Genomic DNA, 21304 nt, shown 5'->3' on the forward strand with positions numbered 1-21304 from the left:
GTTGTGTTCTTGTCTTGGGCCATACCACCATTCAATGCCATATTTTCTTCACCTTCCATTTTGATTGTTCAAAACATATTATGAAAGTATGTATACATTATACAGCCTTAGGATTCATCTCCTTACAAGCAGCCACAAAACAAAGAGACCCCAAAAGAACCTATTAAAAAAATACTGTCAAACTCCCAATATGCAGATAGAACAAAAAATATCATGCAAACAATAAAAGCAAATAGCATTCAGAACTGAAGTCTTACAAAAGATATGAAGCCAGGCATCACTGCAGCAGGCGCAGGCCACAGCCTCAGAGTGCAGAGCTGAGTAAACGTTGTGGAACAGCAAGCAGAAATGGCCTGTCCCTCGCCTGTGATCCTGGCACCCTGACCTTTTCAATCTGGCCCAGTGCTTAAATTGTCCATACATCAGGTTGTTCCTCACTCTTGGACAGCTCTGGGGCCTGGGGCCTGGAGCCTGCTGACACAATTCAGCCCACACCCAACCTTTCCAATTTGGCCCAATGCTAAATCAATCACACATCGGGTCTTTCTCTCCCCCCCCCCCCCCCCATTAGCCTCCTCCATGTCTCCTCCTGCCTCTGCAGGTCTCTTCATTGTTAGCGGTGATCATTATTAATAAAATTTGTTTTGTATTTTGCTGCCATATGTTAAACTGGCTTAATTTTGCAGCAAATCCATTTCTTTGACTATAGATACTCTGCATGTTATCCTCATTTGAAAATTCTGATGCTATGGACTCAAAATAGTTACCACTTCATTTCAATTTACAATATCAGTTGTAGGGGCTCATTTTGCTCCAGATGTTCAAATAGACAAAGACGTGCTTGCACGCAACTCACTGAAGATCAACGTGCAGGTGAAGCAAGGTACTAGAAGGGCAAATAGATTAACTTTTATTATAAAAGGGTTTTAAAGATCAGCTTTATTTGTCATATGTACATCAAAACATACAGAGAAATGTGTCATTTGCACCAATAACTGGCTCAGTCCAGGAAAGTGCTAGGGGCAGCCTGCAAGTGTCACCAGGCGCCCGGCCCACAGCTTACTATGTCTTTGGAATGAGGGGATTAGACTCGGGTACTGAAGAATGACAATAAAAGGCATTGAATCTGTAGCACCCAGAATCAACCCACACGGCTGGGAAGCTTGTACAAACTTACGGTCAGCACTGGGAATTCAGCCTGCATTGTAAAACGATGTGCTAGTGTTACAAGAGTAAGGAAATCTTACTGCAGCTGCACTCGAGAGACAGTATTTGGGAATGTTGTGCATAGTTTGTCTCCTTGCAAAAAATGTACAGTATTTACAATAGAGGGTTGCAGCAAAGAGTTACTATGCTGGTTCCAGGGATGCTGGTGTGCTATACAAGAATAGATTGCACAACCCATACTCTTTAATATTTAGATGAACGAAGATTTAATAGAAATGATCAAACTTCTTACAAGGCTTAACATGCAGGGAAGAAGATTCCTTTGACTGAAGAATGTTGTTTATGACTGGAGTAAAGACAAATGTCTTCACTCTGAGGGTAGTGAATCTTTGAAAATCTCTATCCTGACAACCTGCAGAAGTGCATTTATGTTCCTTCAAGACAATTTTGGAGCGTGAAGGAAATTAAAGGATGCGAGGTCAAGGCAGAGAAAACAGCACCAGAGAGATCAGTACAGATTTAATGAATGATAGATGAGTTCAAGTTCTACATGGCCACCTCCTGTTCCCATTTCTTATCTTCTGCCCACTTAGTCAGTTTCTCGTTGCAATAAATTTCATTGTGCTTCTACTGATACACACCACAAAGCTATTTTCCTTTATTTTGCATCTGGTACTATTCTGTTGTGTTGTATTTCTTTGTACATTTTTTCAAATTCTAATCAAGGAAGGCACTTGCTCTTTTGCAGCATGAACCAGTTCTAGACTACAAATTCTTTACTGAAGTTCAAAGTAATCAAAGTATATTTATGTCTCCATATACTACCCTGAGATTCATTTTCCTGCAGACATTCACAGTGAATACAAAGAAACCAAAAACAAGCAAATTAATAATAAAAAATAAATAAGCAACAAATATCGAGAATTTGAGATGAATAGTGCTTGGAAGTGAGTCCACAGGTTGTGGGAATATTTAAGTGACAGGGTGAGTGAATCAGAATCAGATTTATTATCACCAGCATATGATGTGAAATTTGTTAACTTAGCAGCAGCAGTTCAATGCAATACATAAATCAGCAGAGAAAAAAAAAAAAAAATAAAATAAAAATAATAATAAATAAGTGAATCAATCATAGTATACATTTGCTGACAACGTGGCCCTTAACACTCAGGAGACCAAGGAGATCACTGTGGACCTCAGGCATGCTAGGAGCCATACTCACATCCCCATCTACATCAATGGAGCTGTAGTGGAGCGTGTATCAAGCTTCAAATTCCTTGGTGTCCACATTTCTGAGGATCTCACCTGGTCCCTGAACTCCTCCATCCTGATCAAAAAGGCGCAACAGTGCCTTTATTTCCTGTGGAGCATCAAGAAAACTCACCTCTGTCCCAGGATATTGACGGACTTTTACCGCTGTACCGTTGAGAGTATACTCACCAACTGCATCTCAGCATGGTATGACAATTGTCCCGTATTGGACCGCAAAGCACTCCAGCGGGTGGTGAAAACTGCCCAGCAATTGCCCACCATTGAGAACATCTACCATAAATGCTGCCTGGGCAGGGCGAAAAGCATCATCAAGGATGCATCTCACCTTAACCATGGACTTTTTACTCTCCTCCCATCCGATAGGTGCTTCAGGAGCCTCCGCTCCCGCACCAGTAGGCACAGGAAGAGCTTCTTCCCTGAGGCTGTGACCCTGCTGAACCTCACATCACAGTGCTAAGCAGCACTGCACCCATATTGTAATGTCTCAGTACTTTTATATTTGTGTGCTGTAGCACTTACTTTTTATTCACAGTTATTTTGTAAATAACACTATTCTTTGCATTTCTGGTTAGATGCTAACTGCATTTCATTCGGCTTTGTATCTGTACTCGGCACAAAGACAATAAAGTTGAATCTAATCTAATCTAATATATTGAATAGATTTTAAAAATGTGTAAAAAACAAATACTGTCCATTAAAAGAGTGAGGTAGTGTCCAAGGGTTCAATGTCCATTTAGGAATCGGATGGCAGAGGGGAGGAAGCTGTTCCTGAATTGCTGAGTGTGTGCCTTCAGGCTTCTGTACCTCCTCCCTGATGGTAACAGTGAGAAAAGGGCATGTCCTGGGTGCTGGAGGTCCTTAATGATGGATGCTGCCTTTCTGAGACACTTCTCCCTGAAGATGTCCTGGGTACTTTGTAGGCTAGTACCCAAATGGAGCTGACTAGATTTACAACCCTCTGATGAATGCTTATTACAATCCTGACGAAGGGTCTTGGCCCGAAACATCGACAGTGCTTCTCCCTATAGATGCTGCCTGCCCTGCTGTGTTCCACCAGCATTTTGGGTGTGTTGTTTGAATTTCCAGCATCTGCAGATTTCCTCATGTATTTGTTGACATGCCAAATCTCTTCAAACTCCTAATGAAGTATATCCACTGTCTTGCCTTCTTTATAACTACATCGATACGTTGGGACCAGGTTAGATCCTCAGATTTTGACACCTACGAACTTCAAACTGCTCACTCTCTCCACTTCTGATCCCTCTGAGTAAAGTTAGCCTGATGGTTGAGGGGTAATAACTGTTCCTGAATCTGGTGGTATGGGCCCTGATGTTCCTGTGCCTTCTTCCTGATGACAGCAATGAGAAGAGAGCATGGCCTGGATGTTGGGGGGGTCCTTGATACTTTCCTGCGACAGCACTCCTTGTATGTCTCGATAGGTCTAGCTGATCTACAGCTGTTTTGTCCATCAACAGGTTCCCCCACTTGCTGTTGATAATCTGATTCATCCCATTCTTTGCTTTCAAAGACTGTTACCGTTTCAGATAGCTCATCTTGTTTCATTTGCTTTTCCGGTTGTCAGTTTAACATGCCCAGCTCCCAAGATACCTACACAAAAGGCACCTGAATGAGCCCATCAACATAGTACATACATTGCCAGGAGGCTAGTGGAAGAAACTGAATGCTCACTTGCAAATTTATCAACCTAGTTCCCTTTGGAACACTTAATTTCCTTCAACATCCTTCCCAGACAGGCTTGGGAATATGTTAAAGCAATTATTTCAGATATACAAACACAAAACATGGCTCTTCGGTACAGAAAGAATGGAGCATAGTAATAACACACAGGCCATCTAACTCATTCTACCGCATTTGCAAATGAGACCGGAAGACTATGCCTGAGCAAGGACCTGGGACAATTTCAATTCACCTACTGCTGCATCGGGGCCGGTGGTGTAGTGGCATCCACACCAGACTTCAAGGCAAATGGTCCCAGGTATGAAACTGGCCGGCTCCTTGCATGCTTTCCGTTCATGCTGGGTTGAGCATCCAGCTGGCAACTCTGCCTCATTAAAAAAACCAAACTAATACTAAAGAAATGGCAAGATTGCTGCTTGATGCATGGAGAGGAACAACAACTGCTGCAATAATGGGCACAATCTCAATGACTCTCCATTCTGCCTTGGAGCACCTCAATGACAGCAAAACATACGTCAGACTACTGTTTATTGATTATAGGTCTGTGTTCAATATCATCCCATCAGTATTAATCACAGAGCTTCTAAGCCTAGGCCTATGTGACTGGCTTCTTAACTTCCACACTAGGAGACCACAGGAAGGATTGGTGGTAACATCTCCTTGCTGACAATCATCACAGGCGTAGGATACGTGCTTCGCCACTGTTCTACTCTTCCTTCATTCATGACTGTGTGACTTAGCAAAGCTCAAGCACCATTACACTGTTATCAGTAAGATCTCAGATAGCAACAAGAATGCATATATGAGTGGTGTTGCAACAGACACCTCACACACAGCAAGACCAAATAACTGACTGTGGACTTCAGGAAGGGCAAGTTAAAAGGACATGCACCAGTTAATAGATTTTTGAGGAAATTAGCAATGGTAAGGGTGAGCAGCTTCAAGTTACTGGGTGTTAGCATCTTGGAGGATTTATCTTGGGCCCAACACATTGCTGAATCATGAAGAAGGCACACCAGTGGCTCAATCTTGTCAGTAATTTGAGGAGATTTGGTCTGTCACCAAGGACCAGCAAATTTCTACAGATGTACTTTGAAGAGTATTCTGAGTGCTTGCATCATTGTCTGGCATAGAGGCCACACTGCACAAGATTGTTAGAGGCTGCAGTTGGCCAGGCTTGGCCAGCTCCATGGGCACAAGCCTCCCCACCACTGAGAAAATCTTCAAGAGGGTGCTTCAAGGTGGCTCCATCTGTTAAGGATCCTCACACTCCAGGACACACTCTTTTCATGTTTCTACAATTGGTGAGGAGCTACAGGAGCCTGAAGAAAGAATTCAGGAATAGCTTCTTCCCTCTCCGTCAGACTTCTGAATAGTTCACAAGAGCTACCTCATTGCTTGTACTGCTGTCGCAAAGACGACAAATTTCACGATATATGTCAGTGATATTAAACCTGACTTTGATTGAACCTGATTCTCATTTTGCCAGTTTGGTTTTTTTTTGTACCATTTATTTTGTAATTTATAGCTTTTTCACTCAACGACTGCCACAAAAGAACTTTCATGCCTTCAAAGCAATGATGATAAATCTGACTCTGCATCTCCAGCAACCGCAGTTCCCCATTTCCCATCCACAAACTCACCTATCAAATCAGCTAGCTAATCATCTCTGCACCTCCAGCTTTCTTTTCTTTTTTTTAAGGTTTAGGTTTATTTTACAAGCCTGATTATCAGACATAGCTTAGACCAGGGGTTCCCAACCTGGGGTCCATGGACTGCTTGCTTAACGGTATTGGTCCATGCCTGGTTTAGACTAGTTGGAGAGAAGGTTTGTTTTAGGCCCAATTAAGAGGAAAGTTTTTATAAATTTCATTGGAATATTTCAAACAAGTCAAGAACAAGAGATTGTCACTGGGACCCCGCTTTGTTAAATACCTCCGCTCCACTCTCCTACAGCGGGATTTCCTGGTGGCTAAGCATTTTAATTCCAATTCCCATTCCTATTCCAACATGTCAGTCCATGGCTTCCTCCTGTGCCAAGATAAGGCCATCCTTGGGCACCTTGTATTCCATCTAGGTAGCCTCTAACCTTATGGCATGAATATCGAATTCTCCTTCCAGTAAAAAAAATTTCCTTCCCCCTCCCCTCTTCTTCTATTTCCACTCTGGCCTCTTCGCAACTGCCTATCACCTCCTCAAGTAACCTCCTCCTTCCCTTTCTCCTGTAGTTCACCTCTATCAAATTCCTTCTCCAGTCCTTCACCTTTGCCACCCAGCTGGCTTTACCTAACACCTAACTGTCCTCCTTCCCTTCCCTCCCCACCTTTTTATCCTGGCAACTTCCCCTTCGCTTCCCTCCTGAAAGTTTTCAGCATTAAACATCAGCCGTTTCTTCATTTCCATAGGCGTTGCCTGACCTGCTGAGTTCCTCCAGCATTTTGTATGTTTTGCAGAGGTCTTCTCTATTAGATTTTTGCATAAGCCCAATTATTTCTAAACTGCAGAGTTTATAGACTATACCTGTCTGGTTTTAAATGGTCATCTAATCTATTGAAACCACCTTAAAATACAGCTTTGTTAAAATTCTAAGCCATTTAAAAACACTGGCAAAACAGTGGATATACAGAACCAGATTCATTATCACCAGCATATGTTGTGACATTTGTTAACTTTATGGCAACTATACAATACATAATAATAAGAGGAAAAAACCTGAATACATATGTATATTAAATAGTCAAATGAAGATAAGTAGTGCAAAAAAAAAACAGAAGTTAAAAAATAAGTAGTGAGGTTGTGGTCATGGGTTTAATGCCCATTCTGAAATTAAATAGCAGAGGGAAAGAAGCTGTTCCTGAACATTTGAATGTACACCTTCAGGCTTCTGTATCTCCTCCACAATGGTAACAATGAGAGGGCATGTCCTGGTGGTGAGGGTCCTTGATGATGGAAGCCACTTTACTGAAGCATTCCTCCTTGAAGGTTTCTTGGAAACTGCAGAGGCCAATACCTATGATGAAGCTGACTAATTTTTACAACTCTCTGCAGCTTGCTCCGATCCTGTGCAGGAGCTCCCCCCACCCCCGTACCAGATGGCGATGCAGCCAATCAGAATGCTCTCCACAGTATATCTGTGGAAGTTTCCGGTGTAGGATGATAAACCAAATCGCCTCAAACTCCTGATGAAATATAGCTGCCGTCTTTGTAGTTGCATCGATATGTTGGGACCAGGTTAGATTTTCAGAGTTATTGACACCCAGGAACTTGAAACTACTCACCTCTTCCACTTCCAATCCCTCTACAAGGATCAGTTAAAATGATTTAAAACCTAGCTTGAGCCTGCTACAGTTTATACTGCTGAATCTGCCAATGTATGAACAAAATAAGCTGGACTGGTAAATTCATGGAAACAATAACTTAAAATGTCATCTGCGTTGAAGCATTATAATCCTCTAAGCTTCCTGGATTTACTCTTGCTGACACAGTGAAGATTCAATTCAATATAATTCCTAAAAATTGTACTAAAGACTGCAACTCAGATTAATCAGTGATCAATCATTAATCACACAAAAAAAAAAACGACTTGCAGGCTCAAGCTAGGTTGAGGCTCGATTTTAAATCATTTCACCTACTCCAATTCACGCTAGCATTTTTAAAAATTGGATCAATAGTTAGCTTCTGCATATCTCCAATGTCTAATTTTAGGAGATTTAAAAGGGGATAATATGTTCAGAACTTCATCTGCAATTAGATTGAATGGACAAGCTGAAGCAGCTGGTCAAGGAACAATAAACTTACCTGCTGCTGTGACAAGGCAAAAAATGTCCCCGCTAATAGTGACGACTGGGGCATTGCCTTTCTTTTTACCCGACTTACTACACATACACAAAATTCCCAAGATTTTTGTGAAGCCAAAACATTCCCCATTCAAGCTACATGCATCCCAAAGGGGAAAAAATGTGCTTGGTTATGGGACGAAAACAAAACATCCATTGGTGGTCTACAATACTGCCAACAATATGACTTCCATAAAAAGTCCAGACAGCCTGTTAACAGAACAAAAGTAAAACTGCCACAGCTTGAAGACCCTTCCAAAATAATTAGACCTGTGGTACATTTTACTAATAATTTGCATTGCAAGAGTCAGGTTCTTCAAACAAGACACTATTTTAAACTGACTTGAACAGAGACTTGCAGGAAGATTCTGAAAAATTTTGGAATGCATCATCCCTACCAAGATCAGATTTTTTCCCCAAAATAAAAGCAAACGTTGCCTTTTGCAAAAAAACAAATCTTTTACAAATCTGGGTCAGAATTCTAGTTTCTGTCCATCAGACAGTTGTCATTTAGGGCAAGAAGTCCAGGTATGCCTAATGAAGGCTATTTTAAGAGCAAAAAAATAAATTCAATTGAAGTTAGTTATGGAATCGGATGCACATCAGTGCTGGCAAAGTTTCAAGATCTACAAAGAGAAACTTAACATCATGAATGGCTATGATGCTTCACTCCCAGATGAGTTCAACACCTTTTATGCATGCTTTGAAAGGTAGAATAAATCTACACCTGTGTAAATCCCTGCAGCATCTGGTGGCCTTGTGATCTCTGTCTCAAAGGCTAATGTCATACCATTTTTTGAGAGGGTGAACCCTCATAAGGTGCCAGGCCCTGATGGTGTAATTGGTCGGGCACTGAAAATCTTTGCCAACCAATTAGTTGGAGTGTTAAAATACATTCAAGTGATTTCAATCTGAGGCTGACATAAGAGCATCCTTCAGGAGGGTGAACCCTCAGAAAGCATCCAGCCTGGATAGGATATCTGACTGAGTACTAAAGATGTGCTGATCAACTGGCTGTAGTGTTTGCTAACAACTTTAACCTCCCACTTCAGCAGTCTGAAGTATTCACGTGCTTCAAGCAGGCTTCAATTATACTGGTGCCTAAAAAGAGTAAGGTAACCTGCCTCAATGACTATCGTCTCGTAGCACTTATGCCCACTGTGATGAAGTGCTTTGAGGGGTTGGTGATAGAGATCAGCAGTGGGAATGGTATTTCGAGTTCCTGGGAATCAACATCCAAAGATCTATCCTGGGCCCAACGTATTGAAGCAATTATAAAAAAAAGTGCAACAGCGACTAGATTTCATTAGGAGTTTGAGGAGACTTGGTGTGTTACAAAAGACAGTCACAAGTTTCTACAGATGTACTGTGAAGAGCAGTCTAACTGGTTGCATTACCATCTGATATGGAGGGGCCACTGCACAGGATCAGAATAAGCTGCAGAAACTCCATCATGGTCACTAGCTTCCCAGCATCCAGGACATCTTCAAAAGCCTCAGAAAGACAGCATCAATCATTAGAGACCCCCACCATCCAGGACATGCCCTCTTCTCATTGCTACCATCAGGGAGGTGGTACAAGAGCCGGAAGAGACATACTCAATGTTCCAGGAACAGCTTCCTCCCCTCCATCAAATTTCTGAATGAAGAATGAATCCATATGCATTCCCTCATTTTTTGCCCTCTTTTTGCACTACTGAATATAGCAGTGAATATAGTATACACACACACATAGTTTTACTGCTGAAGCAAAACAAATTGCACGACATACGACTGTGATACGAATCCTGTTTCAACAAGTCACTGAAGCCAGAAAGGTGAATGGTGCATTTATCCACAATCTACTAATGATGAAAAACCAACTGATTTTCATCACAAACCTTTTAACAGTGCTAATTTACTCCTGCGAGCAATAGTTGATGTCATTATTTAAGAGTACAGTCCTAATGTTGTTGAATGGGCATTAAGGTTAGCACAGACATGTGGGCAGAAGAGCCTGCTTTTCTGTTGTACGTGGCTTAAATTCAAAGGCCAGATTATTACACAATGCCAATTTTAAAAAAAATCCTCAATCAGAATTAAAGTTCTTAAATGCACAATTACATGTTAAATTATGTACCAGGCAGATTCTTTGCTAACATCAGCAGTATCGAAAAAACATGGAAAATGCCAGATCTGTTCTGTCCCAAGGGGGAAAAAATTAAACAAAAAAAAATTACCCAAAAAAAGGGGGAAAAAAACCTAGGCAATTTCTGTTCCCTTGGCTTACTCACAAACTTTTAAGTGATAGGAAGTGTGGTTGACAGTATTATCAAGCAGCACCTACTGACCTGATCAGTGATCTTACATTAGATTCAACCAGGACCATGCATTCCTGACCTCATTATAGATTTGATCCAAATATGGGCAAAGGAGTAGATCACCACACGTTGGTGTGCAGAACTGCATCTCTGAACGCACAATATGTTGAACTTTGAAGGGCTATAGTAGCAGAAGACGACACACAGCATTTAATTCTTGACTCTCAAAGTGGCAGGAGTGAAAGCCAGAGAAGGGAGAGGCAAGTTATTCTGCTTGACATCCATGTATCAAGGCACTAAAATAGAAAATGAAGTGCTCTGAAGTATGTATATTTACTTAAGGATGTATTATTCAGTTCTATTCACAACTACTTAGAAAATAAAGTTGTCCTGGAAAACATTTAGACTTCAGCTAATAATGGTTTAATGGCTCAATTTAATAACAGAGGATGTATACAGTAGACAACTTGAAATTCTTACTCTGCACAGACATCCACGAAACAACAAACCCCAAAAAATGAATGATAGAAACGTCAGAATTCTAAGTCCCCTTTCTCCCACACACAAGCAGCAGCAAAAGCAGCAACTCTCCCCCCTACCCTACTTGCTCCAGCAAAAGTACTGTGCAAGCAATAGCAAAGTCCCCGAAGTGACCGTGATCTAGAGCCCATCAAAAAACTACTGTCCATCCCAACACTTTGAACACACACACACACACACACACACACAGGTTGTTCCTGCAACAAATGGGAGCAGGAAACCAGCAGTTCGCTGTTTTGATGTGTAGTCTTTGTGTCATTTGTCTGAGCTCCCTGACTTGAAGACTGACCTTTGATGCTAACACAGCGGCAAACTACACCTAACCAACTTCCTCTTCTAGATATTGAGCAGTAAGTCCTCCACCAACATTTAGAACTGGTGTAAATTCATCAGATCAGAAACTTGATAGCACAAGTCATATTGTGGCTATTGCATCAAGTCATAGAACAGGCTCCTTTAACAATAGCAGCTCACTTCCGAACTTCACACCTTTTCACCACCAAAAAGGTGCAATTTCAGCTTGTGTGGGTAATGGCATCACAATAATGTTCAAGAAGCTCCAACTTATCAACACAAAGCAGTCAACTTGACCAGCACTTCATTCACTACCCTGAACTTTTAACATCAATTCTAGTTGTAATGTCAACGATTTATAAAAGACAACCCAACATAAGTTGTCCAAGTTTCTCTGGCTACAAATGCAAAACCCTCAACTACCAAAAAGACAAAGACAACATGCACTTGATAGCAACACACACAAAATGCTGGTGGAATGCAGCAGGCCAGGCAGCATCTATAGGAAGAAGTACAGTCGACGTTTTGGGCCAAGACCTTTCTTGATACTTCATCTTGAAGTTCCTTTCAAAATCCAAGCATTGTAATTTCAGATTCAGATTTATTTATCACATGTACATCAAAACATATAGCAAAATGGATTCTGATGAAGGGTCTCGGCCTGAAAAGTTGACTGTTTATTCCTCTCCATAGATGCTACTTGACCTGCTGAGTTCGACCACCATTTTGTGCCTGTTACTCAGGAAGTGGGTCAGTTGTGTCTAAAACCAGCACCTGGGGAGAGCATGTGTCGCCATACAATCTGGTGCCAACATTGTGAGCCGATTGATTTCCAGGCTTCAATCTTCGGTACCTACCCCAGGACTCACCAATGATGACAAATGACAACCCTGGATGAGGACCCTGAACACTAAACCTCAAAATCCAGTGCAATTTGGAAATATATTGTCATTCATTCTACAAAATCAATATCCTGATTTCCTCTTTGAACTATACCATGAGTGTCCTTGAGCAACCATACTATAAAGATTCAAGGCGGTATTTTCTGCAAGCATCCCAACTGCAAGTAGGATGGCCACTAAATGCAGTGCTTACAAATGAATGAATGAAGAACTGAGTCCTTTGCTCAAATGGCAACTTCTTGAAGAACAATTGCTCTTAAATCATTCTCCAATTTAAAGTTACACAAAATATAAAAGAGGAACAAAATTAACAAGATTTCAAAATTCAAAGTAAATTTATTAAAATACACGTATGTCACCAGAAACAACGCTAAGATTCATTTTCTTGTGGGCATACTCAATAAATCCATTAACCATAATAGAATCAATGAAAGACCTCAGCAATGTGGTGGGCAACTAGTGTGGAAAAGACAAACTATAAATACAAAAAGAAAAAGAAACAATAATAATTAAGCAATAAATATTGAGAACATGAGATGAAAAGCCCTTGAAAGCGAGTCCACAGGTTGTGGGAACATTTCAACGATGGGGCAAGTGAAGTTGTCCCCTTTGGTTCAAGAGCCCGATGGTTGAGGGGTAATAACTACTCCTGAACCTGGTGGTAAGAGTCCTGAGGCTCTTGTACTTTTCTTTCTGATGGCAGCAGCAAAACGAGAGCATCTCCTGGATGATGGGGGCCCCTGATGATAGATGCTGCTTTCCTATAACAGCGCACCAAGTAGATATGCTCACTGGTGGGGAAGGCTTTGCCCGTGATGGTCTAGGCTGTACCCATTACTCTTTGTTAGATTATTGCCATTTAGGCACAAGATGAAGCCACTAAAACTTAAATTTACTTCCTTAGACAAAAAAAAGTGTAAAACTCATCTTTCAAAAGCTGCTGCATGAACCCATAATAAAGACACCAAAATGACATATTAAAGTTTGATTTTATGTCCCAAGGGTAAACCAGACTGAGAACTAAAATCATATTTGATAAATTCTTTTAAAAGAGGCATACTTTACAATGTTTGCTTAAACACAGCCATTCTGGAAGTAAGCAGCAGGGTACTGTCCCTGTGTCATTATACAAATACGTTGTGTATTGTAATTATGGCTTACTTCTGTGATTTTGTTGCATGCAATTTGCTTCCATTTGTCTATGCAGTAGCAATTCCTTATTTTTCAGACAAATTTATTGAAAGATTTTTTTGAGATGCTGCTTTGAGACCTGGAAATGGACCGTTTAAATACAAATATTCCTTCTAACCTTTTGGTAGGTTTACAATGGGATCGCTCCACAGAGTGATAACCTGATAAAACAGTACTTAATGATATGGCCAGTACACTTGTGCACTGAATTATGGATCCTACCTTTATGTTGTAACTTACTGTGCCTCAACATGCTATGCAGAGTTCATTAATGAGGAAAGATAGCCAAATTAAAATGAATAGCAGGCTTGTCAGCTATAGCCAGAGGCATGCATTTCTTTGAGATTGACTGAAAGTACTAATGCATTGCATACATTTATAAATAATGCAAGGTATATTAAAATATAGAGGCTGCAGTACAGAAACAGGCCTCATGGACTGATGGGCTTTGGCTTCATCTGATTTTTGTCTCACCCTACTTCAACTCATCTGCATAGCCAGATTCTAATCCCACCCCTACCGTCTTGTGCCATTAAAAGCACAGCCTAAAGGACTGTTTGGCTGGGGAAGCGCAAAGAGCTTGAGATAAAATAATAGGAAGACACCTAAAATACTTGAAAATTTCTATAGATGTACCATGGAAAGCATTCTGACTGGCTGCATCACTGTCTGGTAAGGGGAAACTGCACAGGATCGAAGTAAGCTGTATTGAGTTGTAAACTCATGTCAGCTCCACCATGGGCACTTGTCTGCATAGTATCCAGAACATCTTCAAGGAGCGATACCTCAAAAAGGCAGGGTCCATCATTAAGGATCCCCATCACCCAGGACATGCCTTCTTCTCATAGTTGCCATCAGGAAGGAGGTACAGAAGCCTGAAGGCACACACTCAACAATTCAGGAACACTTTCTTCCCCTCTGCCATTCAATTTCTCTCCAGTATCTATATCTATACTCACAAATCTAGAAAAAACTTCCAATATACACACACACATACAGCAATTCAGCTTGCTTGCGTTTGTCATGCACTGCATTGTACTGCTGCCGCAAAGTAGCAACAGTTTAATATCACCAACATATGCTGGCTATATTAAAACCAATTCTGATTCTGAACAGGAGATGGGAAATGGAAGCGAAGCAGTTGGACACAAGATGTCAGAACAATGCAGCCGACAAAAGATATTTGTAAAATGGAAGCACTTTGCAGAAACTTACACCTTAATTGTTCCCAGCTGTAAACTAAACTACCTCACTCATCACTTCAGAAATGGTCCCACTTCAAATAAATGGGCTTTCCGCAGAATCATTTCTTATTAATGTGTTTCATGCTCCTGCAGGGCATTTGGTCTGTGTAACATAAACTGAAGATTGAATAAATCAGTTATGTTCTACCATCGACTATTTGTATGTGTAACTGCTGGAATTTGCTACATTAGAGCTAATCGTCTAGGGGAGGGAAAAGAAACCAAGGCCCCACAGGCATTTTGTAACCTTTTATTTTGAGAAAGAATGGTTGCAGCCAAGCAACTTTATCCAAAAGAGACAAACCACAAAGTTCACCTTCATTAAAATTTAATCAACATTGTTCGAAAATATTTATTTCATCCTCAAAAACAAGGGGGGAAAGCTTGTAAAAGCAGACCACATTTTTTTCCCAAAATACCAGATGTTACACACAAATTTTAAAAATTAGCATTAGTACAATACTTGATTCCATTGAATACTCCATGTGGACAGGAATGATATCAAACCAAATCTGATGCCAAACTACTCAGGGAGATACTGGGAAAGTCACTTGGTCAAAAAGATAAAGGACTGAAAGAGTGACTCAAAAGGAGAGATTTTGTAGGGCCCACAGCAGAGCTGACAAACAGGATATTTATTACCATAATTAAATGACATAGCATACAGCTGTGGAGCTACATCAGCATAGGAGGGAGATGGAGAATCTGGCTGAGTGGTGCCAGAACAAGCTATTTCTCAATGTCAGCAAGACCAAGCATCTGATTATTGACTTCAAGGAGGATGAAACCAGAGGTTCATGAGCCAGTCCTCATTGGAGGATCAGAGGTGGAGAGGGTCGCAACTTTAAATTCCTCAATGTTATCACTTCAGAGGATCCATTTTGGGTCCAGCATGCAAGTGCCATTATGAAGAAAGCACAGCAACACCTCTTGTGAAGATTTGGCATGACATTTAAAACTTTGACATATATATAGTGGAGAGTACTGCATCACAGCCCAGTCCATCATGGTAAAGCTCACCCCATCAATGCGTACTGTTGCAGAAAAGCAGCATTCATCATCGTGAGTCCCCACCACCCAGGCCATGCTCCCTTCTCACTGCTGCCATCAGATGAGTTCAGGAAAAGTTATTATCCCTCAGCTACTAGGATATTGAACCAAAGGGGATAATTTCACTCACTCCATCAATGAACTGTTCCCACAAGCTATGGACTCCTTTTCAAGGACTCTTCATCTCATGTTCTCGATACTTATTGCTTATTTTATTTTCTCTTGCAATTGCACAGTTTGTCGTCTTTTGCACACTAGTTGAACGCTCAAGTTGGTGTGGTCTTTCACTGATTCTATCATTTTCACTGAATATGCCAGCAAGAAAATTAATCTCAGGGTGCATATGGTGGCCTTTATGTACTTTGAATGGCTACTTATAAAATGTACAGAAATGTGCAGAAGTTAGGCACATATATACAGCTAGGATGCCCAAGACGTTTGTATAGTATTGTATACCAGTTAAGATAGAAAGGTTGTGGGAAAACAGAAATAAAAGTACTTAGCTTTGCATTAACTCAGTAGTATTAGTTATTTGGTAACTGGAAAGACATAATATGCAGTATTGTGCAAAGGTCATAGGCACCCTAGCTCTCTCTCTATAATATAGATGTATTGCACAGTACTGTAACTCTGCCATGGACAGTCCTAAGCCCAGCTACAAGAGGAGGAGACTTGGGCATGGGGCTAGCAACCCCATCCAGAAAAAAAACCCAAAGATACAGAGATATTGAAACACCAACAGAAGCTCCAAAGACCTCATCCCTGGGAGAGGAAGGATCTTCACCCATACAATTCATAATGTTATGTGGTGAAACCCGCAAGTCTGTAGAAGCCACATGGCTGATCACCCTTCCACAGAGGCTGCCCAAAGAACACCTGACGAGGCAACCTTGAACCATCAAGAAGATTGGCTACACCTTGAGACAACTTGAAACACTAGCCTAGGACAGACAACTTTGACAATTGGCTGCCTATGTCCCAGTAGGGATGATGGGATGAACCAACTAATTACATAATAAAATGTACCTATCTATTCTAGATAGGTAGATGGCTAATAACTAAAGCCGTTTAAATTTTTGTCTGCATATGAAAAATGTAATGAAATACACAGACATTGTACTTGTAAACAATATAGCACTAACAGTATTTTGTAGGATTCAAAAAACTCAAGTTTTTAATTCAGTAATATAAATGGGAAGCTTCTAGGATCAGTGGCTGCACAATTTTCCAGTTAAATTTATTCCAATGCTCAAGGACTGAGGAATTAACTTTTTTCTTGTAATGTGTTCCCCTCAGAGGACCACAACCTTGCTGTCGGGTTTGGAGGCTTGCGTGCCTCAATGACCCAGAGAGCGAATTTGGCTGAAGTCAGGACTTTATGCATTTGCTCTTGGTAGGGTCACCCATACCTATCAGGTCAAAGGGTAGAGGCCAAACTAAGAGTGGTCTACCAGTCCTGCAGGCTTGGGGGTTCAGCTCAAGGCTAACAACCCTGACTGGTCAAACAAAATAGTTACAGAAACAACACTGAAGAATCCTTCTACATCTGAGTGGGATAGTATTCCCAAATAACCACTTGGGACTTACAAGACTGACAACAGTGAAAACTGAGCTACTAACACGAAGGAAGCCCTAACACCGCCAGATATCGCTGCCCTGAACGCCAGTAGTATAATAGGCAGTAAGTTGAAATGTGCAAAGATATTAAGCATATACAAGATTTGTAATTTCATTAGTGAAACATCATTGTGAGTACACCACGTATGGAAACCAGACTTTAATGTAAAATAGAGCTAGCTGAGCATGTCTCAATAAATAATCATAAAAATGGTCATTTTATGCAACACACAGGAACAACTTTGAATACTAGGAGTCAGATTTTATAATAAGCCATGATTTGGGACTGAAACTCTGACCTTGAAGTGTCAGGAAGAATATTAATTGTGTACTTATAAATTTTGATTATAAAGTTATATATTATCTGTCCAACGAACCAGAAAGGAGGTTTAGCCAATCAACTTTAAGATGCTCCCTAGCAATTAGCCACCCACTGCTGATCTTGAGGTTTTTTTTGGGAAATGCAGTCCAAAAACAAACATAAAACTAGTTTAAAAAATACTAATCCTTGATACTTCAATTCAATGAACAAAATTTGAGTTTTCATAACTGAAATTGCTCTCTGAATGGGAGCATAAACATACCTTTACTTGCTGCAGGTGAAAAGAGTTTCTCTGAGCCTACATCTGATGCCTGTGGGAAAAATAAAATACAGTACATGTTAAGATATGTTAAATTAAAAAAAAATTATATCCAATGCATTACTTAAGAAACACCAGTAGAGGGAAGTATTTTGCCATCAAAAGGCCACAAAAGAAATAATTCTTTAAAAAAAGCATAAAGTCAATAGAATTATTCATTTGCCTGGTGAACCTGCCAATCTAATTCTTGAAGGAACAGCTGTAGCAAAAGCCAAGAGCCAATAGTTCAGAGTCTTAAAAAACAAAAATCTAATAAAACATGTGAATAAACAAAATATGGTAAAGAACAGAATCTGGCTCCATGCAAACTCCAGATTTTCGTCAAATATCTATCTTCAAATGGCACAGTCAAGCCATTGAGTAGAAAGCACCCCACAAGCCATAAAACACAATGCAGCCACAATCTTTTTTTGCACTACAGGATGTACAATTTGTATTCATTTTGTGAACATTCACAATGGCAACTTTGACAGAAATCTTGAATTTGCAACTGGCAGACCTCAAACTACTTTTCGTAAATCCTTTAAAAAATGGAAGAACAACCCATCGACTGTGTGCGGCATGCCTGGGTGGAATGGTTGCAGCAGCAAGCAATGTTTCAGCAAATTTCTTTGATCCCCCTTAGACCTGGCTTACTTTGCGAGTGTCATTTTGTCAATTAACCCCATCACTTTGATCCAGTCACCTCCTTGGCGCAACGTGATTGAACTCCCTTCAAGTTTCACATTCGAAGACTTCCCACCAGTTCTAAAACTGACTTGTCGAGCTCAGTAAGCCTTTTGTACTCGCTGATTTTCAATGAAAACCATCTGTGGCTGCCAGATTCGCAAGTAACCAGGCTAACATGAGCAGGCTACACATTATTTGCTTAATGCCAAGGTTAATAAAACGATTAAAATGGAGAAGGATATTACAAGCTCCTGTTTCCTACTTAAGCAGAAAGTATGACTTTTTTTCCTGTCTAATAACAGTCCATTTTAATGGGTGGCATAAAACTTAATATTCCCAGGAAGTACATTTTGGATAGCAAAGCTATTCTTTTAAATAATTTAATCTGAATATGAATGTTTATAAGACGGAAGTAACAACCATTAGGATAGAGAAATGATAATGCCTTATACAGTCATAGAATAGTAGAAACAGGCCATTTGGCCCATCTAGTCCATGCCAAACCATTTAAATTCCCTACTGCCATTGACCTGCACCTTGACCATAGCCCTCCATACCCCAACCATCCACGGTACAAAAATCCACACAAAATCTCAACTGAAAATATCAGTATCTCTAGGTCAGTTGTAAATTTCCAGCAAATGGTTAGATATTAAGACTTTGAAGTATATTATATTTAGACATACAGAGTGAAAATAGGCCCTTCCAGCCAACTGATTTAATCCTAGCCTAATCATAGGACAATTTACAATAACTAATTAATCTACTAACTAGTACATCTTTTGAATGTGGGAGGAAACTGGAGCACCCAGAGGAAACCCATGTGCTCACAGGAAAGACATCTCATCTTTCTTACAGAGGACATTGGAACTGAACTCCTAATCCCAATGCCCAAACTGTAACAGCATCATGTTAAATGCTACATATTAACTACGCTTTACTTCTTCATTGTTCCACAGACCATAAAATCTTTAGGAACACACACACACACACACAAGATACTGGAGAAGCTCAGCAGCATCTATGGAAAATGATAAAATAAATTTATAGAGAGAGAGATACAATCTCTCTCTGTATATATAAGACAAGGAGCAGAAGAAAGCAATAGTAATAGATGTGGCAACCCCAACTGACAGAAACATCAGGAAGAAAGAATATGGGAAGCTGGAGAAATACCGGGGCTTGAAAGAGCAGACAGAAAGAATGCAAGAGGTTAAAGCCAAGTAATCCTAGTGTAGGAGTACTTGCAGCTATGACACTTGGACTGGGAAAGTGGTTCCAATAAACCCCAGGAACAACATCTGAGATCACGGTCCAGAAAAGTGCACTACTAGGAACAGCAAGGACACTGTACTGAACCTTCAAGCTCCCATCCCTCTAGTGGAGGACCTGAGATTGAAAGAAAAATACATATACACACCACCCATAAGGGAGTGAGAAAAATATATATACGTACAAACATTTACCGTAATTCAGTTTTCTTTTTTCTCTCTACTATTAGGTATTGCATTGTACTGCTGCCTCAAAATTAACAAATTTCATCACAAGTGCTAATGATATTAAAGCTGATTCGGATACTGATAATGCTTTCTGCTTTGACCCAGCAGAGGAATACCAGTACTAAGCATTTGTACTAACCCACTTAACAGTGGCAGCTGGTAGCACAGACCAATTACAACATTGTGCAATGCAACCCCAGTCTGCTTTAAAGATTGGAGGGAACATCTCCTTTCAGCTATACATTCCACATGACAAAAGTTTAAAGTTCAATGTGTATTTAACATCAAAGAATGTATTGATCACCTGAGATACATTTTCTTTTGGGCATTCACAGTAGACAAAGAAATACAATAGAATCAATGAAAAACTACACACAAAGACTGAAAAAACAACAAAGATGATCTGTGCAAATACAAAAAAAAAGCTGCCCTCCATGCTGGTTCAGGAAAATTGCAGCATTTGTGCTTTCATTAACTGTTAGTCTAAACTTCCAAGATGACCATACCCTTGTCATGGCTTGGAGGTTTGCTGTGCCTCAATGGCCCAGAGTGTTATGTCGGTTGGAGTCAGGGCTTGATGCTTTGGCTCTTGATAGGGTCACCCATGTCAAAGAGGCCAAAAGGCAGAAGCCAGACTAAAAGTAGTCTACTGATCCTTCAGCTTCAGGGGGTTCAACTCAGGGCTAACAATCCTGACTAGTCAAGAAAAAAGAAAATTGTTAAGGAAATATCAATGAAGAATCATTCTATATCTGTGTGCGATGGTGTCTGGCCGAGGACAGAAAGAAATGGAGGACCTTCATTGCTGTCCTAAACACCAGCTGTGGTACAGGCAGTCATTAATTCAGTATAAAATGCTCCATCACCATTTCTAATCTGTATGGCTGAATATCATGTACCACAGTATTCATTCCACCTCCCATTAGGAATTAGACCTTTTGACTGCAAGTATCAAAATCAACTGCAAAGGATAATTTTAGGTCTTGAGAATAGGTGAACATATGCTCAGCACATGTAAACAAAGTCATTACTCATCAGATATGCATCAAAAATAAGCATGGAAAAAGATGGAGACACTCATTTCTATGCACATTTAAAAAGTTCATGAAGATTTTTAAAATTGGACTAAAATGCTGATATAGGATAATGAAATTGACATAATCAACTGATCTCTAGTAAAGAGATATATCACATCCCAATAAGTTAAGTATATTTCTGAAGTTAATTCTCTTGAAATACCCAAGTTTCGATAAGACTAATCCTCTATTTCATATCCCCATAATTCGATTTATTTTTTGCCTAGAAAACTATCTATTCCCTTCTTAAAATATATTCAGCCATTTGTCCTTACAGCCTTTTGGGTAGTGAGTTTGGCAGGTTCATTG

The 21304-nt window shown here is 40.3% G+C and overlaps 1 protein-coding gene across 7 annotated transcripts in view; it reads right to left on the minus strand.

Annotated features, from left to right (window-relative positions):
* fbrsl1 (fibrosin-like 1) overlaps positions 1–21304 on the minus strand; it is a 994182-nt gene that overhangs the window by 120135 nt on the left and 852743 nt on the right. For all 7 annotated transcript variants that reach the window (XM_073051929.1, XM_073051934.1, XM_073051933.1 and 4 more), the window contains one exon: positions 17695–17743. In XM_073051929.1, the coding sequence (XP_072908030.1) occupies positions 17695–17743 (49 nt within the window). The remainder of the gene's footprint in view (positions 1–17694; positions 17744–21304) is intronic.

Source organism: Hemitrygon akajei, chromosome 7 (genome assembly GCF_048418815.1).
Source record: "Hemitrygon akajei chromosome 7, sHemAka1.3, whole genome shotgun sequence".
NCBI classification, from domain to species: domain Eukaryota; kingdom Metazoa; phylum Chordata; class Chondrichthyes; order Myliobatiformes; family Dasyatidae; genus Hemitrygon; species Hemitrygon akajei.